A 27771-nucleotide genomic window follows, 5' to 3' on the forward strand; every position below is an offset into this window, starting at 1 on the left:
CCTGGTCTTGTCTCCAAACTGGCCTACTCTATTCTGTGGCCAGGCCACTCAGCCACCAAGGCTTCTCTTCCTAATTTGGCTGGCCGCCACCTGTAGAAACACTCCATGTCAGTCCCTGGGTCCTCAAAGTCCAAGCTCAACTCCAAACTTCCTGGGATGACATTCCAGCCCCCTCAGAATCCTGGCCTCTGCTGCTCCCCCCTCCCATCCTTCCATGGGTCCACTCTTTACAGGGAATGACAGTTCCCTCTTCCATATTGCTCTTCAATTCCCAGGGCTAACTCACCTCCTCCCTGAAGCCCTCCCGGACTTTGCCTTGCGGGAGGGAGCCGCCCTCACCCCGGTTCTGAGTTCCTATTACAGCACTCAGCTGGCGGTAACTCCACTCTGAGAGCCTGGTACTCCCCCTGCCAGGAAGCTTGAGGAGCTGTGGCGTAATTCAGCTCTGTACACCCTGTACCAAGCGCTAGCTGGTCTATAGGGGGCGCCAGTAAATCTTCCTGGAATTGAGCTCCGAGCTCCGCTCCCAAGCCCTGGTGAAGCTCCAGTTCTCCTGTGACCAGTCCGGTCACAACCCTGGGCCCAACCTTCCGTTGCCCCCCTCCCCCGCTCTGAGCGTCCCTGCCAGTTCCCTGAGCAGAGCTGGCCCCAGGCCGGCCACACAGTAGCTGTTTGAAAGGGCTGACCCAAATAGGAACAAATGACCCTCCCTGGGGGCCGGCGGCACGGTTTGCAGAGCGCGGAATTCCGGCGGCCCGCCGGCCTGCAGTTCCCAATTACCATATTAGAGATAAGGACCTGCAGGTCCCAAGGCCCGCTGCGCTCTGCTTTCCGGAGGCCAAGAAGCCCTGGCTCTCTGGTTGCCGCCTGGACCCGTTCCCGGTCTCGGTTCCAGGGTAAGTCGCTCAAAAAGAGCCTCACTTTCTCTTATGTGTAAAGCGAAGACTTCTTTTGAAACTGCATGTGCTAGCACTGCCCCTGCCTGCGAAGCCCCAAGCGACGGAAAGAGAAGACTCGGCGGCACAAACGCGGGCTTTATTAAGCACATGTCGCTGCAAGCGATGGCCCCCAGCGACACCGCGGAGGAAAGGGTTCTGGTGAGAAGTCAGGACTTCTTCGAATTGCAACTTGCAGACGATGAGGGTATCCCATCGCCGGGGGCGGGGTCACAGGGCCACTTCCGGCGGCTAAGAGCCGATAAAACTTCAAAACTTCCGACGAGGACAAACCCCTCCGTGCTCTTCGTACACACCGGAAGGAAATCGGGCTTTGGGTCAGATCACCTCCTTCGAAAAGGAAAGGACTGATCCTCTTTCTTGCATAAAGCCTGCGGAAAAGACTTCCGCCCACACCCAAGATGGCCGCCGGCGGCGCCGGGAAAGGGGGGGGGGGTTCGGGCTGTGGGACGGGTCATTGGGAGGGGGCGGAGCCTCCTCTCCCCAAGTTCCGATCCCACCAGGACTGGATGACGCGCGTCCAACTGGGGCTCTGTCGCATCTGCGTGGCTGTGCCTGCGCTCTTCGGGCGAGGAAGCCCCTTCGGGTGGGAAGAGAGGGTTAAATGAGTTAGCCTGTCGTGGCAGCCCAAGTCGGAGCCCTCCACCTCTGAAATCCACCGCTGAGATGCCCGGGGCCCTAAACCATAGCTCCCCGCATGCCCTGTACGAGTGGCCTCCTTACCACTTACGGGAGCTCCAAGGGTCGCTTGGGCCCTCAGAAATGGGACTGGTTAGATCCCAGACGCACCCTGCCAGGGGCGCTGGGGGAGAACGCTTAGGACCTTGCGAGTATCAGAGCCCGAGACCTAGCCTCGAAGCCCGAACGGCAATTCAAGCACTAAGTAATTCTGAACCTGAGACCAAAGAACCCAGATATCCGAAGGGGGCCGATCGCGAGCACAAATACCAGCATGCCTCGCGCCCCGAGCATCCCGGAAACTCTGGCGCTTTGGCCTTCTGACCCTCGGTCCGGACTACAGATACCGGCAGGCACTAGGACGCAGGAAGAGTGGCCCGGGGCAGGGTGGGGTGGGGTGCCCCGAACTACAGATCCCGACATGTTTTGGGGCCGGCGCTCACCTTGAAGGAGCCCTGGAACTCGTCGCTCATCCTCCGGAGCTCGCGGCCATAACGCAGTGCCGCACAGAGGTTGGGGGGCGCTGACCGCGAGCGCCCCCGGAAAGGGCTAAGCTCTTCTTCCTCCATCCCCTCATCTTCCTCGGTCCCCGCGGGGTACGAGCTGTGGCGACTCCGCGTCTCCACAGCCCCAGCGCCTGCACAGGGAACGGAGGCGGCATGAGTCCCCACTCCTCTGTGCCTCCAGCTTTGCCAAAGCCCTCGGCACCAGCTCCCCGCCCGCTGATGTCCCTGGGTGCCCAGTAGCTTGGCAGGTGCCTCAAAGTACCTCTGAGACCCAGTTCAGTTCCTTCATACGTAAAGTGAGGGAAGCTCGTGGGGCTTTTGTGAAGATTCGCATTAACTTCTCATTAATCCCATAAATCTTTTTTTTTTTTTTTTTTTTTTTTTTTTTTTTAAAGATTTTATTTATTTATTTGTCAAAGAGAGAGCGAGAGGGAGCACAAGCAGACAGAGTGGAAGACAGAGTCAGAAGGAGAAGCAGGCTCCCTGCGGAGCAAGGAGCCCGATGTGGGACTCGATCCCAGGATGCTGGGATCATGACCTGAGCCGAAGGCAGCTGCTTAACCAACTGAGCCACCCAGGCGTCCCTAATCCCATAAATCTTAATTGAGCCCCAATAATGAGCCAGGCCCTTAGTGTATTAAATGACCTCTGCTGCTGTCCGTGCCATAAAATAAGGGCGTAAGTCATAAAATACGGGCATAAGTCGCATAGCTATCAGCGCAAGGCCACAGGGCCTCAGGGCAGTCCTTGGAGGAAATCAATCACTTGGATGAGATCTCCTGCCTTAGGCAGGGCTGAACTCCAGCTCTTCAAGTGACCTGCTGGGACCCATTTGTTTCACTGTTGTGGCCTAGGGAGACCTTGGGCCCTGGAGAGCAAGGACCTGTCAGCAGCATGTCTGTACCTCCCAAAACACCTGCTTTGAAGAGTCTGGAAGGGTCTGTTGACTTTTTTTTAAGGTAACGATTATGGAGCACTTACTATGTGCCAGCCCTGGGAATTCCCTCATGCTCCCAACCAGCCTAAGAAGGGAGTCCTAACAAGACCTCCATTTTACAGACGAGAAGACAGAGGCTTAGAGAGTGGAGACTTGTCCACAGTCGCACAGTATGATGTTCTCAGGTTGGAAGTCTCTAGACTTCCGGAGCCCAGTGATCAATAAATGAGCTACACCTCTTCCCTTATCAGACCACCCTTGAGCTCTGAGCCAGTGTGCTTACCCGTGTAGGGGTGGACCTGTCCCTGACTACCAGTGGCAGTGGAAAGGTCACATAAAACAACGTGAAAGTGCTCTGGAAACTGGAAGTACACGACAAGTTGTCTTTCATGGTCACCTCTCCTGTGTTCTTAGTCTGACCTGTGTACTGTGTGCCGTTCCTCCGCTCCCATCAACACCCATCCCAAATCTAGACCAACAAAGACCTAGAACCAGTCCCAGGAGCAAAAACCCAGAGCTACCTAGTACCGTGAAAGCCAGCAGGGAAGTGGTGCAGGGGAAGGTTCTCAGGGCCCCCAGCAAGGCCCATCTGTTAGGAAAGGCATTGAGGAAGTAAGATTTAGGCTCAGAAGCCATGGCAAAACGGTGTCTCAGCCTCTCCCAAGAGGACCTTATGCAAAGCCCTGTGGGTCACTTTCAGGGGCCATAGGGCCTCCAAGGGGCCCATGTCCAGAGACGGGACTAAGAAAGCTAAGAAGGAAAGAGGGTACGGGATCCAGAAAGGCCTAGGCTAAGAGGGTGGTCCGAGTTCCTGGCTGTTCTGAGCTTTACGGAAGTCCAGGCCCGAGGTCGGGCAGGAACACCGTGAGGCCTCTGAGGAGTGAGGTGGAAGTGGGGAACAGGAAGCTAAATCAGAAATCAGGACTAGGGATACAGGCTGGAAGAGTCAGGAACAGAAACACCCTTGACAAGGACACGCCCACCCACTGAGCCCTTATCCAGTTCTGTGGGGTGTGGGGGCGGGGCAGAGGCAGGGCCCCACCTCAACCATTTTAATTTCCTGCTTTGTGATTTTAGCCCCCACTCCTTTATTTTAAGATTCTATTTATTTATTTGAGAGAGAAAGAGGAAGAGAGTGCATGCTCTTGGGCAGGGGGTGGGGCATGCTGAGTAGGAGCCCCACTGGGGGCCATCCAGATGCTCCACCTTGGGCCCTTCCTACTGGGGCCTCAGTGTCTTCCTCTATGAAATGGGGGCAGGGGTGGCTCAGTCAGTTGGGCTTCTGCCTTCAGCTCTAGCCCTGCATGGGGCTCCCTGCTCAGTGTGGAGTCTGCCTCTTCCTCTCCATCTGCCTCTTTACCAGCTCACACTCTAATAAAATAAAATCTTAAAAAAAAAAAGGGGGGGGGACGCCTGGGTGGCTCAGTTGGTTAAGCAGCTGCCTTCGGCTCGGGTCATGATCCCAGCGTCCTGGGATCGAGTCCCACGTCGGGCTCCTTGCTCAGCGGGGAGCCTGCATCTCCCTCTGCCTCTGCCTGCCTCTCTGTCTGCCTGTGCTTGCTCTCTCCCCCCCCCTCTCTCCGATAAATAAATAAAAAAAATCTTAAAAAAAAAAAACATAAAAAAAAAAAAAGGGGGGGACACCTGGGTGGCTCACACGGTTAGGGGGTTAAATGTCTGCCTTTGGCTCAGGTCATGATCCCAGGCTCCCTCTTCCTCTGCCCCTCCCCCCATTCATGCTCTTTCTCCAATAAATAAATCTTAAAGAATAAAAAAATAAAATAAATAAATGGGGGCAGTCCCCGTCTCCCAGGACCACCCCAATAACAGATGAGACAAGGAGAGAACCAGGTTCTGACCCCTTTTACATCCTGAAACCTCCCAGCTTCCCAGTGAGGCAGCGGCAAAGTCCCAACCCCCACCCCCCTACTCATGCTACAGAGGAAGAAGTGGAGGCACCTAGAGGTTAGGAAGTTGCCAGAGGTCCTGTCGCGGGCACACCCTCCTGGCCATTTAAGGGCTCAAGGAACGTCAGCTATTCTCCTTCACTAGCTTTTAAGAAAGCGCACAACCCCTACACTTGACAGACGCCAGGTCCGAGAAAGTCAGAAAGCAAGTGACTTGTGGGTGGCCACTTGGTCTGGATGCCATGCCCCCCGCCGGGAAATCAGAAGAGCACTGGCCATGTCAGTCAGGCTCACAGTTCTTCACCTGAATCAATTCATTACGTCCCCACCACACCCTGAGAGGAAGGTTCCTCACTGTCCCCATTTTACGGAGAAGACTAAGGCCCAGAGAGGTTAAGTCACTTCCCTGATGTCACCCAGCTTGTAGGTGGCAGAGCTGGGATCCAAACCCAACCAGTCTGGCTCCAGGGCCTGTGTCCTTAATGGTCATGCCCCAAGTTCCCAACATCCTCCTCACAGGCCACCTTGGGGGTGCCACTCAGGGAAGGCATCTCTGGGCCCTCCGTGAGTGTCAGCCCGACCAGGAACCTATCCTCTGGAGCAAGCTGTTTCCGCCAAAGCGGTGGATTTCGCGATGCCAAGCCAGCCACCATCAGAATGACAACCATACATGTAAACTGAGCTTTTAAAAGTGTCCTTCTTTGTACTGGAAAAAAAACCTGAGGAATTTTCTGTGAACTCCCTGGGGCAGTGGACATGCTCACTCTGAACCATCTCACTCTCCAATCAGCTCTCGCCTGGCACATTCCCACATCCCGGGGCTGGACAGAAGGGGCCTCTCCCCACTCTGGGGAAGTGAGGTGGGAGGGAGAGGGAGCAGCTCCTGCCTGGGCGAGAGCTAGGGTGGGTGCTCAGGCTTGCCTACACACACCACCCTCTCAGGTTGCCTGAGGCTGGGGTGTGGGGAGAGGGAGGGACCTCCGGTGGGAGGGGCCCCAAGCTCCAGCAAAATTTTAAATTCTTTACCGTGGGGCCTCTGGGTAAGTGGGTGGGGGCCGAACACACCTAAGTTGACACTCCGAGAGCATCCTTACACACTTGATCAAAATGCTGGTGTTCTAGGCAGCTGGAGGCAGTGAAGCTTGGTCATCGGGCAACTCGGGGTTTGAATCCTGCTCTCCTGCCTGCAGGGGCTCACCCACTGCTTGCCTCCCACCCCCAGCAGGCAGCCAGGCTGGTGGCCCAAGCTGAGCATGTGCGTGGCGCCCATCAGGTTCCAGCACCTGCAGGAAGCCCAGGCTCCTTGTCTACCCTAAAGCCATCTGGGGTACAGAAATCTCTTACTGGCCTGCAAAGAACACACCCCATCTTGCTCGGAGCTGCTGAATCAGAAAAACACTCTATAGCAGGAGCTGGCAAATGTTTTCGGTAAAGGGCCAGAGAGGAAATGTTTTGGGCCACTGCACGCCACACGGTCTCTGTGACAACTACTCAGTTCTGTGGTCATTGCTTGAAAGAAGCCATGAACAATATATAATTGCGTTGTTGTATTCCACTAAAATGTTTATAATGTCAAAACCATTCTTAGCTCACAGGCTGACAAAAAAAAATTGGGATTTAGGGACGCCTGGGTGGCTCAGTCAGTTAAACCGCTGCCTTCGACTCAGGTCATGATCCCAGGGTCCTGGGATTGAGTTCGGCATCGGGCTCCTTGCTCAGCAAAGAGCCTGCTTCTCTCTCTTCCTCTGCCTGCCACCCTGCCTCTTCCTCTGCTTGTGCTCTCTCTCCGATAAATAAACAAATAAAATCTTAAAAAAAAAAAAAAAAAGGGATTTAAAAGCCTGTGGCTGTGGTTTGCCAACCCTTGCCCTAAATCCAACTGTGTCTGTCCTCTGCCTGAAACCTTCAACGGCTCCCCATTGCCAAGGAAATAAAGTCCAAACTCCTTAGTGTGGCTTTCAAGGTCTTTACATTCTGGTTCTAACTTAACCTTTCTGTGTCCATTATCAGGAGGCATGGGTTGTCCATGTCTATGGCAGTCCTCAGCTCTGCTCAGGGTTTGGGCCAACAATTCACATTAACAACAAGAGCAACAGGGGCGCCTGGGCGGCTCAGTCAGTCAAGTGACTGCCTTCGGCTCAGGTCATGATCCCAGCATCCTGGGGTCAAGTCCCATATCAGGCTCCTTGCTCAGTGCAGAGCCTGCTTCTCTCCCTGTCTCTGGCTCTCCCTGCCCGAATGCTCTCTAACAAATAAATAAAAATTAACAACAACAATGGCAACAACTGTTGCAGTCTCGTAAGAACAGCAAAGGCTCCTCTGTGCCGGGCACTGTCTCTTTTTTCTTTTTTCTTTTTTTTTAAAAACAAAGATTTTTATTTATTTATTTGACAGAGGAAGGAGAGAGATTACAAGCAGAGAGGGGGAAGGAGCCTCCCAGCTAAGCAGAGAGCCGATGTGGGGCTGGAACCTAGGACCTCGGGATCAGGACCCGAGCCAAAGGCAGAGGCTTAACCCACTGAGCCACCCAGGCGCCCGCAGGCACTGTTTCTAAGCACTTTTCCTTTTTTTTTTTTTTGCGAAGCTTTTTCTTTTTCTTTTGAAGATTTTATTTATTTGAGAGAGAGACAGAGAGAGTGAGAGAGAACACGAGCAGGGTGACGGGTAGAGGGAGAAACAGACTCCCTCCTGACCAGGGAGCCTGGATGCGGAGGCTAGATCCTGGGGCTCCAGGGTCATGACCTGAGCAGAAAGCAGACACTTAACTGACTGAACCGCCCAGGTGCCCCAGCGCGTTTCCCATATTAACTGATCAGATCCCCCCCATAAGAAGGGAAGATGAGTTTCTATTCTCACTTTACAGGTAAGAAAACTGAGGCACACAGTTAACTCGCCTGCTCAAGTTCAGCCCCCTAAGGGAGGGTGAGGAGGTGTTTGAACCCTGTGGTCTGGCCTCCCTCCCCACCATCCATACACACTCCCAGTTGTTCCTGTTCCCAGTGCACCTACCTGTCCAGGGCCCTGGGCTATGCGCTGGGGCTGTCACAGCACAAAAGGTGTCACAGTCTCTGCCCTGGGGACATGCACACATCCATTCCCACAGAGCCCAGGGGTCAGGGAATGTGCAGAGTGACGGGACTCGGGACTCATTGGGCCTGGAGGGGGCAGGGGCTCTGTGGCTCCCAAAGAGCAATCCCCCCCCTCCCCAACCTTGCTGATCTTTTCTGGGAAAATCATTTGCTTTTTAGGCACTGAAAACTAAGTCCAGGGGCGCCTGGGTGGTTCAGTGGGTTAAAGCCTCTGCCTTCGGCTCAGGTCATGATCTCAGGGTCTAGGGATCCAGCCAGGCATCGGTGTTGGCTCTCTGCTCAGCAGGGAGTCTGCTCCCCCCCCCCACCCTCCTCTGCCTGCCTCTCTGCCTACTTGTGATCTCTGTCAAATAAATAAATAAAATCTTTAAGGAAAAAGGAAAACTAAGTCCAGAGGTGGGTGGGGGGAGTGGGTACCTGGGCGAGGGAATGAGCCCTGTTATATGCAACTGGTGAGTCACTGACCTCCAACTCTGAAACTTATAATACAATCTATGTTAATGAATTGAATTTAAATTAAAAAAATAAAACTAAGTCAAAAGTTTAAGAACTCCCATCAATGGCTACTTTCTCCCTTGCTGTCCTCCTCAAGGAAGGGTCTGGAGCTTGGGGAGGCGCCCCCGCCCTCAGGCTACACACTCACTGGTGCAGGAGCTTCCTCCAGTCCCGAACCCCGTTCACTCCCAGGACCCAAGTGGCCCTTCTGCTTTCCAGCCTCTCCCTCCTTCCCCGGGAGAGAAGCTTCAGGAACTCCATCCTAAGCCTCACAGCTTCTACCTGGCTGGCTCCCTCCCCTAGAAGCCCACTCTAATGATGCCAGAACTCCCAGAGCCAGGCTACACCCCACACCGAGACCACTGCCTCTCTGTGCAGACACCCTCCAGCACCCCTCCGCAGCTGGGCTGAGTCAGGCACAGCTCTGGCTAAACTCTAACTCCCAGCTGGCTCCTTGGACCCCCAGGCTGAAGAAAAGCATAGCCATGCTGCCTCCACTGAAATTCATGGCATGGGTGCCTGGGTGGCTCAGTCAGTTAAGCATCTCAGGTCATAATTCCAGGGTCCTGGGATCCAGCTGCACATCTGGCTCCCCGTTCAGCGGGAAGCCTGCTTCTCCATCTCCCACCCCGCCTGCTTGTGTTCCCTCTCTCGCTGTGTCTCTCTTTGTCTCTGACAAATAAATAAGAAAATAAATAAATAAATAAAACCTTAAAAAAAAAAAAAAAAAAAAGCGTCTGCCTTCGGCTCAGGTCATGATCCCAAGGTCCTGGGATCTCGTACCACTCAGGCTCCTTGTTCAGCAGGGAGTCTTGCTTCTTCTCCCTGTCCCTCTGCCCTTCCTGGCCACTCATGTTCTCTCTCTCCCTCACTCACTCTTGAATAAACAAGCAAAATCTTTAGGGGGAAAAAAAAGTTTATAATTAGGGGCGCCTGGGTGGCTCAGTGGGTTAAGCCGCTGCCTTCGGCTCAGGTCATGATCTCAGGGTCCTGGGATCGAGTCCCGCATCGGGCTCTCTGCTCAGCAGGGAGCCTGCTTCCCTCTCTCTCTCTCTCTGCCTACTTGTGATTTCTCTCTGTCAAATAAATAAATAAATAATTCTTAAAAAAAAGACGTTTATAATTAAAAAAAAGAGAAACTGGCCACGTGGCGCCCTTGACATTGCCCCGCCCACTCCGCATACTGGGCTTGGGGACGGATGGCCATTTCAAGACTGATCCGCTCTCGTCCCACCCTTTCCTGGAGAAACTGGCAGCACCCCCAAGAGAAACTTCTGCTGGGGCCCCTGAGTGACTCAGTTGTTAACTGTGTGCCTTCGAGGCTCAAGTCCTGATCCCAGGGTCCTGGGACGGAGCCCCGCATCAGGCCCCCAGCTGAGTGGGAGGCCTGCTTCTCCCTCTCCCACTCCCCCTGCTTGTGTTCCTTCTCTCACATCTGTCAAATAAATAAAATCTTTAAAAAAGGGAGAGAGAGAGAAAGAGAAACTTCTTCTACTTCCTATCTACTCACAACCTCGCACTCCTGTCCACTGTCTCGCATTTAGCTGAGCCAGCCCTCCCCCGGTGCCAGACCCCAGTGTCCTACTCGAGGACTTCTCTCTAGTTAGTGTCCCTTCTCTCCTACCTCATATGGTAGTTCCTTGGCTCCTGGATTACCCCCCTCAGCTTCTAGACAAGCTATTTTCTTTCCCCTTAAACCACAAAACAACAACGGCAACAAAAACACCACCCCCTCCTTGGGTCTTCGCTGCACCCCTTTCCTGGAGCACCGCTGCCCAAAGGGGGCTCCCCTGTCTCCACCTCTCTTCCCATTATCCTTCCCTTCTGAACTGACGTCAGCCTTCCCCCCATCTCCTCACCCAAACTGCAACGGCGTGTGTTGGCGACTCCAACGGCCCTCTCCCAGATCTCCAGCCAGAAGCAATCCCCTGCTGCGTGGGCCCTGCCAGCTCCTGGTTTCCCTCCTATCCTGCTAATTTCTTCCCTGCTGCCTCCCTCAGAAGGTCAAGGCCCCAGGCTCAGAGCAGCCGCCCCCCCCCCTCTACACTGGCTGCCTAGGCCTCAGAGAACACTACCTCTGGGACTGACAACTCCCAGGTGTATAAATCCCTCTTGGGCCTATCCAACCGGCTGCCCAGGAGGCCCCCCTACCCTCACTTGGCCCACACCAGGCTCCTGATTTGGCTGTAGCTCCATCAGAGTCAAGGGCAGGGTCCTCCAGGTGCCCAGCCCAGACGCCTCGAGGCCCTCTCTGATTCCTCTCTCTCCTGCACACCCCCACACCCAGTCTGTTGGCAAATCCTGCCAGTTCTACCTACAAAATAAATGTGTACCACTTCCTCTGCCTCCAACAGGCACAAGTCATCATCCTCTCTCACTGGGACTCTCCCAGCAGCCTCCCCTGCAGCACCCCCACGGGGCTGCTTTTGCCCACTGCATACTAGTCCCAACACAGAGGCCCTGGTGAGGTTCTTGATTCCGTATCAGACAGCCCTGCCTCTGCTCCCGGTCCTCCCCCATGTTTTCACTCAAAGTGAAAGCCAATGTCCTGGCACGGGCCTTCCAGGCCCCGCCCACATGCTCCACCCACCATTCATCTTCCCTGAGGCATCTTGACCTCTCCCCCCCACCTCAGTGACCTAGACTGTGTCCTGCCTTCAGGGTGTTTGCATGGGCCCTTCCCCTTCTCCTCCTTCCAGTCAGGATCTGTTTTTCTGGGGACAGGGGCAGGGCTCACCTCTCACCCCCTTCTAACCTTGCTTCCTACCATGCTGGGCTGACCCTGACCACCTCCGGCAGAGTCACTCCCCCAGCCTTCTGGTACTCGGGATCCAGAGAGAAAGTAGAGAATGCTTCTGGCACGGCCAGGACCGCACGGCAGCATTTGTTTGTTAGTTGATGGCCTGTCTCTTCCCACTCAACTAGAACCTGGAGGCACCACAAAGAGCAAGGACTTTTATCTCTTTTGTTCACTAATGTACCCCCTGGCGGCTGGGGCAGCACGTGGCCCAAGTGAAGCCCTGGATACTGAAGGTGAAGAGGAACCACGAGGCCTGGTAGAAAGCCGAGAGCAGCCAAGTGCAAAGATCTGGACGCTAAAGGAGTTAAAGAAAGTCTTTGGGGTTCAGTCTGACAAAGTGTGTGTGCGCGCGGGCTGGGGAGGAGGACTTCGTAAGCCTTCTTGTTCTTGAGCCTGGGGGTAGTGGTCTTTCTGGCTTCAAGATGTTAAGGATAGGTGTTTCGTTTACAGAAGATCTCTATGGTTGTTCTAGGTGCCAAGACCGGGGGTGGGCACTGGGGAGGTGGACACTGGGGAGAAATGGCTGCCATTCCTCCAGTGGACACTGGATGGACATCCTTTCTTTCGGCTCAGCACTGGGTCCCCTCGCTGAGTGTGTCCAGACCCCTTCTCCTCCATCTGTCTTTCTTGTTATGTAAAAGTAGTGTTGTCGTATTTTAGATTTTATTTACTTATTTGACAGAGACACAGGGAGAGTGGAAACACAAGCAGGGGGAGTGGGAGAGGGAAAAGCAGGCTTCCCGCTGAGCAGGGAGCCTGATGCAGGGCTCCATCTCCGGACCCTGGGATCGTGACCGGAGCCCAAGGCAGGACTGAGCCACCCAGGCGCCTCTGTCTCCAGGTGATTTCTGTGCTGGTCCTAGGCTAACAGCTACATTCTTTGAGCATTTACTATGCACTGGCACTATAATTAAGTGCTTCCTATATATTTCTGGTATCATCCCAACAGCCCTACAACAGTGGTGATTAATTGCTCTGTTTTACAGAAGAGGAAACTGAGGAGCAGACAGGTTAGGCACTTACTCGAAGCCAGCCAGTTAGTGGGGATGCAGCTGGGATGTGGGGAGCTGCTGGGCAAGGTGGACAGGCAGGTGGTTGGGGGGTGGGTACCTACCTCCATGGTGGCTGCTGCTGGCCGGCTGCCCCTGCTGGTGACCAGCTTCCCCTAGGAGGCCTGGGGCCGTCTGCAGGTGCTTGCCAAGGCCTGGGGGTTGATCCCCTGTGGGGCTGGGGCCCAGGCCCCTATCTGCAGGGCTGGAGTCTTCCTGCTCACTGGGCTCAAACTCTGGGATCTGGAACATGCTCTGGGCTGTGGGGGCAAGATGGCAGGTAGTTAGGGCACAAGCTGGGGCAAATGGTGACTGGTGAAGGGAGGAGCAGATGACTGTAGTTCCCTCTCCCACCTTAGAACCCCACGTTCACCCTGCTTCCCAGGCCCAGATCTGTCCACTGAGCCTAGCCGGGCAGGTCGTTCAGCCTGTCCAAACAGGACCGAACTCTCCTCTTTTGGAGCCCTGGTGCTGTGAAGCAGTCCCAGTCCCCTACTCAGACCCAGGCCCAACCTGCCCTCGGTGGCGGCACACGAGTCTTACCCCAAGCCCGATCTCGAGGAGGCCCCTGACCCGGGCCTGCCGCCTCCCTCTAGTACCGAGGGAGCCCGGCCCTAGTTGCCCGGGCAACGGGAACTGTCACCGACCCGGCCCAATCAGCTCTTGAAATGTCACTAGGGCTGGCCAGGGGGCGTGGCCGCCCCGGCCCAGCCTCCGCCCCCGCCGGCGGACAGGCTCCCTGCCCACCGTCGTTCCACTAGGTCCCTGTCTCGCCTCCCGCCGCTCAGTTCCCGACTTCCTTGTGCCCGAGCCATGTGTGGGAGCAGATGAGGGATTCTCTGGGTCCCCATTTGGAACCTGGAGACCAGCTTCTGCTGACAAGCCCTTCAGCCCCTCTGGGCCTTAGTCTCCACTCCTGTAGAATGAAGATAATGACACCTCCCTTAGAAGCCAGACAACTTTGTAAACCGAGTGATTACTGTGGGTGAAAGCACTTTGCAAAGGCTTCAGTTGAAGCTCAGCCGTCGATGCAGGTGTTGTTGCTGTTGTCCCTGCTTCATCTGGATGACATTGTCGTTGCTGTTGTCACTGCTCCGTGTGGACTGGGTAGCCGGGTCGGGAAGTCCCGCTCCCTCTTCCCCACGGTGGAAACCTCGCACCGCCCGCCTCGGGGGCACTACTCCGCGCCAGCTCAGGAGAGCTCGAGATAAGCGAGGGAGCCTCCTCTCCGGCAGGATGACTGCCCCGGCGCAGGAGAGGGGGTCCCGTTGAGGGCGGCCGTAGGACTCGCGGAAGCAGGCAGCCGGCCAGGTGAGCGGGAACGGCGGCCCGCCGGGGAGTGGGGCGGGCGTGCCTCCCCGGGACTGCGGGGCCCTGCGGGTTAAACCCAGGGGGCGGGGCCCCGGGGCCATCTTGGCTGTGGGCGGAAGTTTCCTTCGGAGAGCGGGTGAGGGGGAGTTGTTGCCGCCCCCCAGGCCGGGCGGCGCAATCTGGATTTGGGGATAGGGAGGAGAAACCTGGGAACTGGCGGCCCCCCAAACAGACGAGGGCAGGTGGCTCCGGGCACTGCCCACCCGGGCGCCCGCCGGATGCGGTTCCGCCCCAGCGTCTCGGCCTCCCGCTGCTTCTAGTAACCCCTGGCGCCCGCCGCCGGCGCACCTCGCGCCAATTCTCGAACGGCTCCGCGCCGGGCGCGGCGCGGGCCTGCGGAGCTGGTGGGGGCCAGACCCTCCGCATTTAGCGTAGCGAACGGCGCCCGCGCAGGCGCAGGCGCAGGAGGGGGCGGAGCAGCGGGAGCCGGGGAGCTGGGGAGCCGGAGCCCCGGGTCCCAGCGACCAGAGCCGGCTCCCCCAGCGGCGTCCTGAGCACCCGGCTTTGGCCTCCTCCCGGCCCTCGAGGCTGGAGAGTGGATGCTGTGGGGGGTGGGGTGGGGGCGGGGCAGCGTCGTCCGGAATTCCGAGGACGGAAGGCAGAGGCCACCCCCAATCCGGATTATTGGAGGGGAGAGAGACCCCCGGTTTGGTGGGGTGGGGGGAGAGCTGGGCGTTGAGCGTCCCCCGCAGCGGCCGCTGCCTTCAGCCGAAGGATATCTGCCGGCTCTCCCCCTCCAGCCGGGACGACTCCGACGACCAAGGCCAGGGACCCCTGTCCTTCAGGCTCTGCACCCCCTCATCCTGGCTCTGGGACTGGCCCAGGGAGGATATCCTGCCCACTTCCCGCCTCTACCTTCCAGAGGATCTGTCCTTCCACGCCCCAGAGTAAGGGGGCTGGGGCTGCGCTGCAAGGGCAGGGTCTCTCTGTTGAGGGGGAAGGGCCTGGCCAGCTCCAGTTTCTTTTCTCCTGAGCTCCCCATCTCTGTCGCTGCTCCCTGCAACCCCCACCCCTCCATATTTATTTCCCTGGCCCCCTGCCAGCCCCTCCATCTCTTTCTCTGGGATTCAGGCCTCCTGTCCTGACATGGAGAGTAACCTGTCTGGCCTGGTGCCTGCTGCTGGGCTGGTTCCTGCGCTGCCTCCCGCCGTGACCCTGGGGCTGACTGCGGCCTACACCACTTTGTATGCCCTGCTCTTCTTCTCGGTATATGCCCAGCTCTGGCTGGTACTTCTCTATGGGCACAAGCGTCTGAGCTATCAGACAGTGTTCCTGGCACTCTGTCTGCTCTGGGCTGCCTTGCGCACCACCCTCTTCTCCTTCTACTTCCGAGATACCCCCCGAGCCAACCGTCTGGGACCCCTGCCCTTTTGGCTTCTCTACTGCTGCCCTGTCTGCCTGCAGTTCTTCACCCTGACACTTATGAATCTCTACTTTGCCCAGGTAACCATGGTAACGGGTGGGGGTGGGCTGTGGGGTGGCAGGCCCAAGGGCCCAAAGGAATGATGGGCATCTCTGCTCCCAGGTTGTGTTCAAGGCCAAGGCGAAGCGCCGGCCGGAGATGAGCCGAGGCTTGTAAGTACATGGGATGTATGGGCGAATCCCCCAGGCCAGGGGCAGGGAGCAGCCTGGTGTCTGTTTCTTTCTTGCCCCCTGACCCTGTGCAGTACCAAGGCCGGGACAATTTAGCAGATGTTTGTGATAGAGCCATGAAAAGTTAGGCACGTGGTACAGACAGCTCAGCAAAGGCACTGCACCTGTGAAGGGCAGCATTGATGGAAACAGCCATGCTAGTGTGAAGGGATAGGGTCCCAGCCTCATCCCCAGTGAAAGAAGAGCTGGAGGCTCCGGCCCTCAGAAGCCCCAGACCGCATTTGCGGCTGACCTTGGGCGGTGATAAGCTTGTCGTTTGTATAACGTCTTCCAGTTTATTAAGAGCTTTCACAAACACTATTACAACTTTCCTGGGAGGCTGTTATTATCCCCATCTGAGAGATGAAGAAACTGAGGCCTGGTAAGGTAAAGCCACATGTTCAAGGTCATAGATCTGGTGGAAGCCAGAACCAGGGCTTAAACACAGGTTTCTTTCTTTTTTTTCTTCCCTTTCCTTTTTTTTTTTTTTTTTTTTTTAAAGATTTTATTTACTTATTATCGAGAGAGAGAGTGCACAAGTGGGGAAAAGGGCAGAGAGAGGGAGAAACAGACTCCCCGCTGAGCAGGGAGCCTGGGATCACAATGCAGCCAAAGGCAAACACTCAGCCTCAACTGACTGAACCACCCAAGAGCCCCGACCCCACGTCTCTGACTCTCAGTCTTGTGCTCTTTCTGCTCTACCATAGCTGTCAGTCACTGTCTGACCTCTGTGGGCCTCGGTTTCCCCATCTATGAAACTGGAGAGCCAGGGTTCAGATTGGTTGGTCTGGATTGATTCTGATTGACTCTGAGGGAGTTGGGGGGGGTGTCAGTGAGTGCGAGCGATGGTTTCCTGGGGCTGACTGTGCTGTGGGCTGCAGGCTGGCTGTCCGAGGGGCCTTCGTGGGGGCCTCGCTGCTCTTTCTGCTGGTGAACGTGCTGTGCGCTGTGCTGTCCCGCCGGCGCCGGGCACAGCCCTGGGCCCTCCTGCTGGTGCGAGTCCTGGTGAGCGACTCCCTCTTTGTTATCTGCGCACTCTCTCTTGCTGCCTGCCTCTGCCTTGTTGCCCGGCGGGCACCCTCCACCAGCATCTACCTGGAGGCCAAGGTAGGGCCACAAGCCCTGATCCCCGGGTGTCCCTTGGGGACTTTGGGTAGAGAGGGAGCTGGAGCTTCCCCTCCCTGAGGGTCCTCTTTTTTCATCTGTGCCAGGGGACCAGTGTGTGCCAGGCAGCTGCGATGGGTGGCGCCATGGTCCTGCTCTACGCTAGCCGGGCCTGCTACAACCTGGCGGCCTTGGCCTTGGCCCCCCGGAGTCGGCTGGATGCCTTCGATTATGACTGGTACAACGTCTCTGACCAGGTGGGCATTCAGCACAGCAGCTGCCTCCCTAGTGGCCATGGCTCTTGGCCCCCAGTTGGCCTCGACTCTGTCTGGGTCGCACCCCCCCCCATCCCCCTGCACAGTTGTGGATTGATACAAACTGTCTTCCCACAGGCGGACCTGGTGAATGACCTGGGGAACAAAGGCTACCTGGTGTTTGGCCTCATCCTCTTTGTGTGGGAGCTGCTGCCCACCACCCTGTTGGTGGGCTTCTTCCGGGTGCACCGGCCCCCACAGGACCTGGTAAGGGCCAGCAGAGAGGGGTGGTTGCCGGGGAATCCCTGGCCCAGGGTTTGGCGGGGCCGTGGGAAGCCAGTGGTGGGGCAGGAGAAAGCACGATGCTGGTTTCCTCCCCCAGAGCACCAGCCGCATCCTCAACGGGCAGGTCTTTGGCTCCCGTTCCTACTTCTTTGACCGGGCTGGGCACTGTGAGGACGAGGGCTGCTCCTGGGAGCACGGCCATAGCGAGAGCACCAGGTAGGAGCCCTGGCCCTGCTTCAGGTCCTCCCAGCTCCCTCCATTGAGCCATGGGGACCTAGAGCCTGGTCCTGCCACTTTCTCCCCTCGCCCCACCCCTGCTCCGCCCCTGCTTCCTGTCTGTACTGGGTGAGGTCTCTTCTGCTTCCCACCCCAAGTTGCAGTTTGCCATAGTCTAGAGGGTTCAGGCCCTAGGTACTGCAAAGGCGGAGGCCCTGGGCCGTGTGCTCATAAGCCTCTCTCCCTCCGCCAAGTCTTGGGATTGTGGCCCCGGTGCCTGCCTTGGGACTGATCCTTGTTTCTCTGCCTGCAGCATGTCGGGCAGCCTGGGCTCCGGCAGTTGGTACGGCGCCATCGGGCGGGAGCCGGGCTGGTGCGGAGGCAGCCAGACACGGACCACTCCTCTGCTCTTCTCCCAGGTGCTGGGACCAGGTGGCCACCACCACAGTCTCTACTCCACCCCACAGACGTGATGCCCTCCCACTGTCCCCGCTAGAACCCCCAGACCCTAGTTCTCCCGTCCCAGGTCCCTGTGCCAAGTTCATCTGCCGCTTCTTGCCCAGGATCATGAGAGGCTGTGGCCGCCTCTGCCCCTGGCCGGCTCCTTGCTACTCCTGTCATAGTGAGCTTGTGCTGTCCCCTAGGATGGGGGGGCGTGGCCTGGCTGCCAGATGCCCACAGCACCTTGGCATGACCTGCCGTCTCCACTTCTGCACTGGAGCCACCTACCTCTCCTGCACCTGTCACTCAATAAACAGTGTCTGTGCCCCTCGTCCGTTCGCTGTCTTGTCTATTGTCGCCTTTGTGTTCTTCGCACGGTGGCCTGTACAGCTGAAGGCTGATCAGACCCAGGCCCTCCCAGGGTGTGGCTGGGGGGGGCGGGGGCACTTACCTGACCTAGGCTGGTGGGCAGGGAGAGGGAGGAGCCTGCAGTCAGAGGGGAAAGGAGGCCAGAAGAGTCTGTCCGCACTCCAGTGCCCTCTTCTCTTGACAAATGTCTACTCTCGCCTCAAAATCCTGCTTCAGATGTCACTTCCTTTATGAAGCCTTTCGTCTCCAGGTCAGGGAGCTATGCCCCCACTCCAGGGTCCAGAGGCACTGTGATTATGGGTCTCTTAGGCCTGTTCCCCTTGCTGGGTTGGGATTTCTGGAAACCCTGTTTCCCTGTCATCCTCCTAACCTGGCATTCTGGGCCAGGAATTGGTCCAGGGCCATGGAGGAGTTGGCCTGGGACTGAGAAGCCTCCACCTCCCCTCTCCTCCACCAGGTGTGGATTTGGCCGAAGAGTTGGGCTGCCCCCACAGTGCCTGCCTCATGGCCCCGAGGGCCCCTTCTCTGGCTCCCCCTAATACCACGGTCACTGCCTTCTACTGCCATGGCATTGGCAAAGCTGACCTCTGTCCTGTGGCTGGGAGTCATTTATCAGAGGGTCTCTCTCCTGTCCTATCAGAGGGCCTGATCATCACAGCTCATAGGAGTTCTGGGCCCAGCACAGATCCTGTCTTGAAACTCTCCGCTTGGGATGCTCCTGGGCACTGGGCCTTCAGGCCTTCCAGCAGGGGCATCTGACACGGACAATCAGCTTGAAGCTGAACAGCCACTCTCTGTTGAAATGAAGATTGCTAATCTTTGTAAGACACTTTATTGTGTGTGTCAGCCTCTGTTTTGAGCATTTACAAATAGTGACCTCCTTAATGCTCAGAACAGCACTCTGAGGCGAGAATTAATCATGCCTTTTCTGTAAGTAGGGACAGGGAGACTCTGGGGAGCTTGCGAACCGCATCTGCGCCCTCTGCTGGTAGGGGGTGGTCAGCCTTAGAGCCCAGGCTTAAAGCCACCCACCGTGGGGGCTGAAGACCCCAGGCCGGAGAATTTTAGGAGAGTTCAGGGTTTCAAGAAGTGGGTGGAAACACAGAGGGGAGCAGGTCCAAGGCCTGCCTGGGCCCTGGCTGTTCAGGCTGTGGGGGAGGGATGGTTCCATGCTGCGATGGCCACGGAGGTGAGGACAAGGGATGGCGCAGGAGTAGAGGTAGGAGGTGCCCCGGCATGACTTTCCAGAACTGGGTCCCAGCCCTACCTCGGCCAATTCCAGGTTGTTTCAGTGGATCCCTAACCCTTTGTCCCGCAGGGCCGCCTCCCTCAGGAGTGCTGAGCCCATGGGCCAGGGTGTCCCCAGGGGCGGGGAGTTGAGGGCCCTTCCGATCCGTAGTGGGCCTGGGAGATGCTGGGAGATTAGCGTGGCGCCTGTCCGGAGAGGTGAGCCGACAGATGTCCAGGCCGGGGCCGTGCCGCGGGCCACACTGGATGGCCGGCGGGACAATACCAGGATTCCAGTCTGAGACTCCAGGCCGGACCCAGCGGCGACCCGTCTCGGGTTCCTCTGCCCCTCACCTGCCGAGACCCGCTGGAATTAGGGGGCTGGGCGGCCGCAGGTAAGGGGCTGCGGGGCACGGCGCTGGCGGCAAGGGCGCGGCAGGGAGGGAGGCGCGGCGCTGGAGGGGTTAAGCTTGGAAGGAGGGGGTTTCTGGCAGCGGGAGGGGGGTCCCAGCCCCGGCGGCCGCCCGCTCCGCCCCTGCCGCCGCCGCCGCCTCCGCGGCCCAGCCGGCACCGGCGAGGCCGCGCGGGAGCTCGGGCCGCAGCCGCAGCCGCAGCCGCAGCCGCAGCCGCAGCCGCAGCGGGGCCGACAGTGAGTGCGGGGCTGAGGCGGGAGGGAGTGCGGAGCGCGGGCGGGACTCTCCGGCAGGGAGGGGTGCGCGGGGGGCGACCGGCCGGGCGGGGCGCGCACCTCCCTCGCGTGGGCGCCTCCGGGAGTCGTGCGGCAGCGCGTCCCGCCGCCCGCAGGCTCCCGGGCGTCAGCGTTGAAGACTCGGGAGGAGGTGGGAGCCAACGGCGGGTGTGCAGTGTGTCTGGGTGTCGGGCGCTGCGCGGTGGCCCGGCGGCTTGGGTGTGTGGACCGGAGTGTGTGCACACGTGCGCGTGGACCTCGGGTGCCTCGGCCCGGTGCGCACGGCCCCGGGGGGTCCGGGCGTGCAGGTGGAGTGTGTGCGTGCAGCCTGGGCGGCGGGGCGGGCGGGAGCGGCAGGGCGGAGCGTGGGCGCGCGGGCCTTTGTGCCTGCGGGTGTGCGCGTGGGCGCCGCCGCCGGCTCTCCCGGGGGTGCTGTGCTGTCCGGGAGGATGCTAACCCCAGCGGCCGGCCCTGGTCGCTCCCGCCCTGTTCCTTCCCGGAACCCGGCACGCTCCCCGCGCCCCCACCCCCGTCCCGCCTCGCCTCTGCGCCGCGACCGGGACCCGCCCCTGGGTTCCTCGAAAGCCCGGCAGGACACTGGGAGACCCTGGAGGCTACCTGCCGGGCCCCTCGCGGCTCGCGGCCCAGCGGGGAGAGGCGGGAGCAGGGAGAGAAGCGCGAAGATCCTGCAGCAGCCGCAGCGGAGGAGCCGGGACCCGCCATCCCCGTCCCCGCCCTGCGCGGTCCGGCCTCTCCACCCGCTCCCCCGCTCCCCCTGTGCGCGCCTCCGCGCCCCCTCAGCCTCCAGCTCCGGAGCCGGTTCCTCACGCCCCCTCCAGGCCCCCTGGCATTTTTTTGCTTCCCCGGGGGTCCCTCAGCAGGCTCAGTCTCTCTTACCCCTTCCACTCTCCTTCCTTTCCCTTCCCGGCGCCCTCTTCTCTTCTCATGTCCCGGAGTTCCCGGACAGGGGCTGAGGGCCGGGCAATGGAGGTAAGGGGGGGGGGGGGCGGACAGAAAAGGTGGGGACTGGGAGTGCCCTGGTACCAAGTGTCCTGGCAGAGGGACGTGAAGAGAAGTCATCTATGGGCAGTAGGGCTGGGGGCTCCAAGGACCTCTGGGTGTGTGGGGGCTGGAGGAGGAAAAGGGCGGAGGGGTGGCGGGCTGAGGGATTGACCCCAGCATCCCTGGTTCTACCCACAGTGACCGCAGCTCCCCAGGAGCCCCCTGCCCGGCCTCCCCAGGCGGGCAGCGGAATTGGACGGGCCCCTGGGCGCGCCATGCGCAGCACCACGCTTCTGGCACTGCTGGCACTGGTCCTGCTCTACCTGGTGTCCGGTGCCCTGGTGTTCCAGGCCCTGGAGCAGCCCCATGAGCAGCAGGCCCAGAGGGAGCTGGGGGAGGTCCGAGAGAAGTTCCTGAGGGCCCATCCGTGTGTGAGCGACCAGGACCTGGGGATCCTCATCAAGGTTCGTGGGTGGGCAGGAACCCCCTTCAGGAGTCATCCGTGACCCCCCAAAAGGAACTGACTGCCAGTGGGGCCCTGCACTGGCTTGCCGCCTCCAATGGGCACCCAGTGAGGGAAGAGTGCAGCCAAGGGATCCTGGACGGAGGCTGACATCCAGGTCTCTGTGTTTTCAATATGGTGTCCATGGGGACATTTGGCTGCCTTGCTTTTCCTGGCCTTGCACTGAGCTCCTGGACTGGTTCCTTCCGTGTGATGGTGGTTGAGCAAAGGAACCAGTGAAGGAAGAAATGAAAACGTGGCTGGTACACACCAAATATGTTACCTTGTCACAGGCCTAACACACTGGTTCCTGGTTGCCAGATGAAACCCAAGGTGCCTGGGTAATTGTGAATTTTAGCCAGTAAGCAACGAATACTTTTAAAAAATACATGTGTCCCATGCAGTATTTTTATTTACTGAATCTGGCACCTTACACTGGTTTCTGTACTTCTTTGGAGTCCCAGATGCCTTGGAGATGCCCAAGAACACTGTGGATACTCCCCTACCCCCTGGAAAAATGCACTTAGATTCAGAGGGTGTCAGAACACATTTCAGAGGGTTCCAGGATGCCCTAAGCCTGCCACCATGGATATCAGGTTTGGCACCCCTTTTCCCCCAGGACACATGTTTATGATGAGGCTAGAGGAAGGGGTGGGTTCAGGTTTGGTTCAGTAACTAAAGAAAGTTCTGGGCTTCAGCCTCCTGGGGTGCTAGCACGTAAGCACCTTTGTTGCTTCTGTGATTTCTGAGTCACTTTCATATAAACAACCCAAGGATTAACTTTAATAAGTGGATGTTTATTACTTTGAAGAGTAATTGAAGAGTACCCCTTCTCCCCTGCCTCTTCTTTTGGAGGGAGGAACCATGGGCCTGGAGGCCCCAGTGTTCCAGCTGATTCCCAAGGTGGGGGGTAGGAGCAGGAGCAGAGATGAGTGTGGGGTGGGGCTGGGACTTAGGCTGCTTGACATTGACTCTGACACTTCCAGAATGCCCAGAGAGGCCTGGGCAGGAGGATGTGTCTGGCCAGACCACAGGGCAGAGTGGGGGAGGGAGGGAGTCTGACTTATTTTATCTTCACGATGTAAAGGCTTTTTTCCTGGATAAAAAAAGAAGAAAAGGAAGGGCAGAAATTAGAAGTGTGGGCGACAGCTGCTTTCTCTCCCACAGCTAGGCAGTCCTGCAGCAATTATGCACCTACTGTGTGCTAGGTGCTGTGCTACTACACCAGAGGATGAGCAGAGAAATTGCTATGGGGTGTAACAGAGGCAGGCTCTACACTAGAGGATGTCACTTTGGGATAGGGGGACAGTTCCACGGACAGATCACTGTAGGATTCAGTGGAAAGGAAGCATTCCTTGCTTCCTTCTTTGTTAAACACCTGTTGTATGCTGGGCTCTGAGCTAGGTGCTGGAGGCAAGGAGGGAGATGGGGTGGGGGTGGGGGGTTTTGGGAGGAGCTGGTAATTGAAATGAGGCAGGTGAGAGAGAAAGGTAGAATTTAGAGATGTGTGATTGGTTTGCAAGAGACCTGCAGGCAGAGAAACAGCCTGGGCAAAGGCGTGGAAGTTGGAAAGGCACAGAGTGTTTTGCAGAACTCGGATTTAGCAGATGCCTAGTCATTCGAAGCAAAAATTAGAACACACAGGATGACGAGAGATTTTTTTCCCCCCAAGCAGAAAATTTATTGGAAATGTCTTGCAAAATAAAATTTAAATCACCTTAATCATACATTTCACTTCTTGGCTTCATTTAAGAATTATTATTACAGGAGGTGGGATGTCTCAGAAAATCTGGGGGTACGATCACATTGCAGCTTGGGTTTCAGATGGGGCCCCAGGAGAGAAGGCTGGGGAAGGGGAGGTGGGGACTAGATGAAAAGGAGCTGAGATGCTGGCCTGGGAATTTGGACACTCTTCTGGGGCAGACAGTGGTGAGCTATGGAGGATTTGGGACTGCCACTTTAGGAAGATTAATTTGGAATGGGTCTTGCTAATGAGGATTGCAGTCAGAATGTGGTTTTGATCTTCCCCACTGTCTCTGTGCCTTGGCTCTGTGCCCCTTGGGGAATGGCCCCCTCTGCCCCCCACCCCCCATTGTGCTCTCAAATCTGTGTCACTTAAGGCAGACACTCTGACAACACAGACTCTGTCTTGAAGGGACCTGCAAGGTGGCAAGAGGGGCAGACACATGGTATTTCATTAATTTACTCCTGTTTATTGAGCACGTACTATGTAAGCACAGGGTTTGGGTTGGGTGGGGGTTTGTGTGTCCATGAGCCTTCCGGTCTTGGGTACAGAATTTGATGGTATATGAGCCTTCCTGGAAAAAGGTTCCCTAACTTCCATCAGATTTTTCTAAGGCAAGGAACTAAAACTCAGCTTTCCTAGGGGCGATGGGAGTGGTGGAATCTGTGGAAAGTTGGAAATCACTGGGCATGGGACTAACTTAAATGCACAAGGGTTATTTTAATTCTTCACAACTGCCTGAGGTAGGCGCTAGCAGCATTGTCTGTTCCTGACAGAGGCAGAAACTGAGGCACAGAGAGTTAACTTGCCTCTGGGGTCACAGAGCACTGAGATTTGAACCCAGGCAATCTGGTCCAGGTCTGCTCCTGATCTCTGTAAACTAGAAATCTTTTGTGTGAAATTAAGGGGCAGATAATGAAAGTCTTTTTTTTTTTTTTTTCTTAAAGATTTTATTTATTTGATAGAGAGAAATCACAAGTAGACGGAGAGGCAGACAGAGAGAGAGAGGGGAAGCAGGCTCCCTGCTGAGCAGAGAGCCCGACGCGGGACTCGACCCCAGGACCCTGAGATCATGACCCGAGCCGAAGGCAGCGGCTTAACCCACTGAGCCACCCAGGCGCCCTTTTTTTTTTTTTTTTTTAAGATTTAGTTATTTATTTAGAGAAAGAGTGCTCTAGCACACACACACTCTTGCAAGAGGAGTGGGTGGGGGGAAGGGGCAGAGGGAGAGAATCCCAAGCAGACTCCCTGCTGAGCATGAGCTCAATGGGGGCTCAGTCTCAGGACTCTGAGATCCTGACCCTGAGATCAAGACCTGAGCTGAAATCAAGGGTCCCACCCACTGGCTTAACTGCCTGACCCACCCTGGCGTCCCAGCTAAAATATTTCTAAAACAATGTGGAGTTGAAACACAATTGGGCCCCCCAGTTTGCAATGTCTGCTCCAAGGGACTATCCTCAGGAAGCCGGGAGGGAAGGGGAGAGCTGGGAGGGGGAGGAAGGAGGATGCCACTCTGGAGACTGGAGGGTCAGGGGCTTGGCCAGGACAGTTACGAAGGGCTGAGGTTCCTCCTTCTGCGCCTTGTCCTGCAGGATGTGGCTGATGCTCTGGGAGGGGGTGCGGACCCTGACATCAACTCCTCCAGTAACAGCAACCACTCAGCCTGGGACCTGGGCAGCGCCTTCTTTTTCTCGGGCACCATCATCACCACCATCGGTGGGGGAGGGGACTGGGCACGTGGAGGGGGGCTAGGGGCTTTCTCCTGGGGGAAGGTGCAGAGGGAGGAAGTGGAGGCCAGGCAGCCCCTAGACTTCCTGCACGGCCCCTCTGCCCAGGTTACGGCAACGCGGCCCTGCGCACGGATGCGGGTCGCCTCTTCTGCATCTTTTATGCGCTGGTGGGGATCCCGCTATTCGGGATCCTGCTGGCAGGGGTCGGGGACCGGCTGGGCTCCTCTCTGCGCCGTGGCATCGGTCACATCGAAGCCATCTTCCTGGTGAGCTGTTCCTTGCCCTGCGCGCCCTCGCGCTGAGCTCGTGTTACCCTTGCCTATGTCCCCGCCCTTCCCGTGAACGCGCGGGCCTCGAGGACGCGGGAGCCTCGCGCACTGGAGCCCCGACGAGGCGGTGGGGGTGTGTGTGTGACTGGAGGTTTTGGCGACGTCTTGGGTCCCTCCTACCCGTTGCCCCTCCCTGCAGAAGTGGCACGTGCCACCGGGGTTGGTGCGAATCCTATCGGCGGTGCTCTTCCTGCTGATCGGCTGCCTGCTCTTTGTCCTCACGCCCACGTTCGTGTTCTGCTACGTGGAGGGCTGGAGCAAGCTGGAGGCCATCTACTTCGTCGTGGTGACGCTCACCACGGTGGGCTTCGGGGACTATGTGGCCGGTGAGGCCACCTTTCTTGCACTGCACTTCCCTATCCACTTTATTCATGCCCAGGGACCCTGCACTCTTGTGTCTCCCTCCAAATTCCCTGTGGTGCGTGGGCGCTCACAGGCACTTGCTCCAATCGCCACGCGCCCTCGCGGAATGCACCTTCACGTTTTTGCACGGATGCAACAGCTCATGTGCCCTTACATTCTGGCATGCCTGCACCCCGATGCATGCTCACACATAAAATTAAGTGCGCCCCTCCTATGTGTCACATTCTTATATATGTGCGCCCCTCCCATATGCCCACATTTTGGCGCGCGAGCACACTCACGCGTATTTTTATCTGGCACACTTTCAAGTAATGCACACTGGTCTTGCATGCGTTCACACACACCGATTGATTGCCCCGGGGGAGGCGGATGCTCTCACTGAACTGGGAAGAAGGGAGGTAAACCAGGAGCTCACAGGCTTAAAGCCTGCCCCACAAATCAACATCTTTCTGGCCTCCCCGGTGGTATCCCAGGCGCCAGCCCCAACCAGAGCAATGCAGCCTACCAGCCGCTGGTGTGGTTCTGGATCCTGCTCGGCCTGGCCTACTTCGCCTCGGTACTCACCACCATCGGGAACTGGCTGCGAGTAGTGTCCCGACGAACTCGGGCAGAGGTAGGCGCCCCGGGTCGGCGCTTGCGCTGTGCCGCTGATGCGCTGGTACCCTAGCAGCGGGTTGATCAGTCGGCCTCCCTTCCACAGTGTGGGCTTCTCAAAGCAGGGACTGAGTGCCGCCGCCACGCCCCCCCCGCCCCCGCCATGTGCACACGGCCCGGGGGCAAAGGGTTAAACTTGGATTAGTTTGCTGAGGACTCTGTCTCCGCTGTCAAGAACCGGGCTGAGAAATTTAGGGAGAAAAAACAAAAAACCAAAACAAAAAAAAGCAGGAAGCCCAGTTGAATGTAACTTTCAGATAAATAGCAAGTAACATTTTAGTGCAAGTATATCCCAAATGTTGCACGGGAGGGACATGCATATATTAAAATTTTATTGGTCGTTTATCTGAAATTCACATTTAACTGGACGACCTGTGTGTTATGTCACGCTGCTGGCCGCGCCGGCCAAGGAGCTCGAGAGAAGCGCAAAGGTCTCTAAGGGGCACGGGAAGGGTAGCTGAAATCAACCCAGGGCTTTCTAGAAAAGCCCCTGGAGGAAAGGTCTCTTAGGTTCGGACGGAGGAGAGGAGAGTGTGTCGCTGGGTGATGAGTGTCCCTCCCCCCCCCTCCCCCCCCCCCCCCCCTCTCTGGCACGCTGAGATAGGAGGACCGGGGGAAAAGGGTGGCCGCGCCTGATGGGGTAGGTTCCCGGGGTCGCAGAGGCGGTCGAGGACCCCGCGGTCGAGGACTGCCTTTACTTTTCGCGCAGATGGGCGGCCTCACGGCGCAGGCCGCCAGCTGGACCGGCACGGTGACGGCGCGGGTGACCCAGCGAGTCGGGCCCACGGCACCACCGCCGCTGGAGAAGGAGCGGCCCTTCCTGCCTCCGCCGCCGTGCCCGGCGCAGCCAGCCGGCAGGCCCCCGTCCCCGCTCCCGGTGAAGGCCGAGCCGCCCTCCCCGTCCTCCCCGTCCACCCCGCCCACGGCCTCGGCGCTGGATTACCCCAGCGAGAACCTGGCCTTCATCGACGAGTCCTCCGACACCCAGAGCGAGCGCGGCTGCGCGCTGCCCCGCGCGCCACGGGGTCGCCGCCGCCCCCCTAACCCTCCCCGGAAGCCCGCGCGGCCGCGGGGCCCAGTGCGCCCGCGGGAAAGAGGCGTGCCGGCGTAGGGGCAGGACCCCCGGCCCGGGCCTCTCCAAGGGCTTCGTTCTTGCGCTCTCCCCGGCATGCTCTGCTTGTTTGACCAAAGAGGCCTCTCTCGACCGGACCGAGGCCTGCGGAGGAGGCTACGGGCTGCCACACTCCGCTCCTGGCCCTTTCCTCACTTCATCCATTTGCAGACCCCCCCCAAGGCTTTCTGTCTCGCTGTCTCGGCTGGGCCTGTCCCTCACCACACCTCACGACTGTGCCTCAAAAGCCTGCATCAATAAATGAAAACAGTTTGCACCGCTGCGGGCGTGCGCGCTCCGGGGACGCGAGTGGGTGTGGGAGTGCTTGCGTC

General features: G+C 57.9%; 3 protein-coding genes across 7 annotated transcripts; 2 read left to right on the forward strand and 1 right to left on the reverse strand.

Moving 5' to 3' along the window:
* Window positions 1-1014: 1014 nt before the first annotated feature.
* Window positions 1015-13064, reverse strand: BAD (BCL2 associated agonist of cell death). Its single transcript, XM_059145821.1, has 4 exons — window positions 12961-13064; window positions 12483-12677; window positions 2078-2271; window positions 1015-1536 (listed from the first exon to the last, which is right to left on the reverse strand). Exons 2-4 carry the CDS (start codon window positions 12667-12669, stop codon window positions 1411-1413), a joined length of 507 nt encoding a protein of 168 aa, XP_059001804.1. The 5' UTR covers window positions 12670-12677; window positions 12961-13064; the 3' UTR covers window positions 1015-1410.
* Window positions 13065-13590: 526 nt separating this feature from the next.
* GPR137 (G protein-coupled receptor 137) lies at window positions 13591-18054 on the forward strand. Of its 4 annotated transcripts, none has more exons than XM_059145797.1 (8): window positions 13591-13728; window positions 14860-15231; window positions 15314-15363; window positions 16302-16527; window positions 16632-16781; window positions 16917-17045; window positions 17161-17279; window positions 17593-18054. In XM_059145797.1, exons 2-8 carry the CDS (start codon window positions 14875-14877, stop codon window positions 17750-17752), a joined length of 1191 nt encoding a protein of 396 aa, XP_059001780.1. In that variant the 5' UTR covers window positions 13591-13728; window positions 14860-14874; the 3' UTR covers window positions 17753-18054. The 4 variants fall into 4 exon arrangements, with proteins under 4 accessions (XP_059001780.1, XP_059001764.1, XP_059001788.1 ...); XM_059145781.1 differs by lacking the exon at window positions 13591-13728 and adding an exon at window positions 13932-14675; XM_059145805.1 differs by lacking the exons at window positions 13591-13728; window positions 14860-15231 and adding an exon at window positions 13932-14675.
* Window positions 18055-19076: 1022 nt separating this feature from the next.
* KCNK4 (potassium two pore domain channel subfamily K member 4) lies at window positions 19077-27439 on the forward strand. Of its 2 annotated transcripts, none has more exons than XM_059145874.1 (7): window positions 19077-19711; window positions 21205-21470; window positions 24845-24968; window positions 25088-25248; window positions 25451-25637; window positions 26148-26287; window positions 27038-27439. In XM_059145874.1, the coding sequence occupies exons 2-7, from the start codon at window positions 21282-21284 to the stop codon at window positions 27437-27439; spliced, it is 1203 nt and encodes a 400-aa protein (XP_059001857.1). In that variant the 5' UTR covers window positions 19077-19711; window positions 21205-21281. The 2 variants fall into 2 exon arrangements, with proteins under 2 accessions (XP_059001857.1, XP_059001846.1); XM_059145863.1 differs by lacking the exon at window positions 19077-19711 and adding an exon at window positions 19864-19965.
* The last annotated feature ends 332 nt before the right edge of the window (window positions 27440-27771 follow it).

Source organism: Mustela lutreola, chromosome 1 (genome assembly GCF_030435805.1).
Source record: "Mustela lutreola isolate mMusLut2 chromosome 1, mMusLut2.pri, whole genome shotgun sequence".
Lineage (NCBI taxonomy): Eukaryota > Metazoa > Chordata > Mammalia > Carnivora > Mustelidae > Mustela > Mustela lutreola.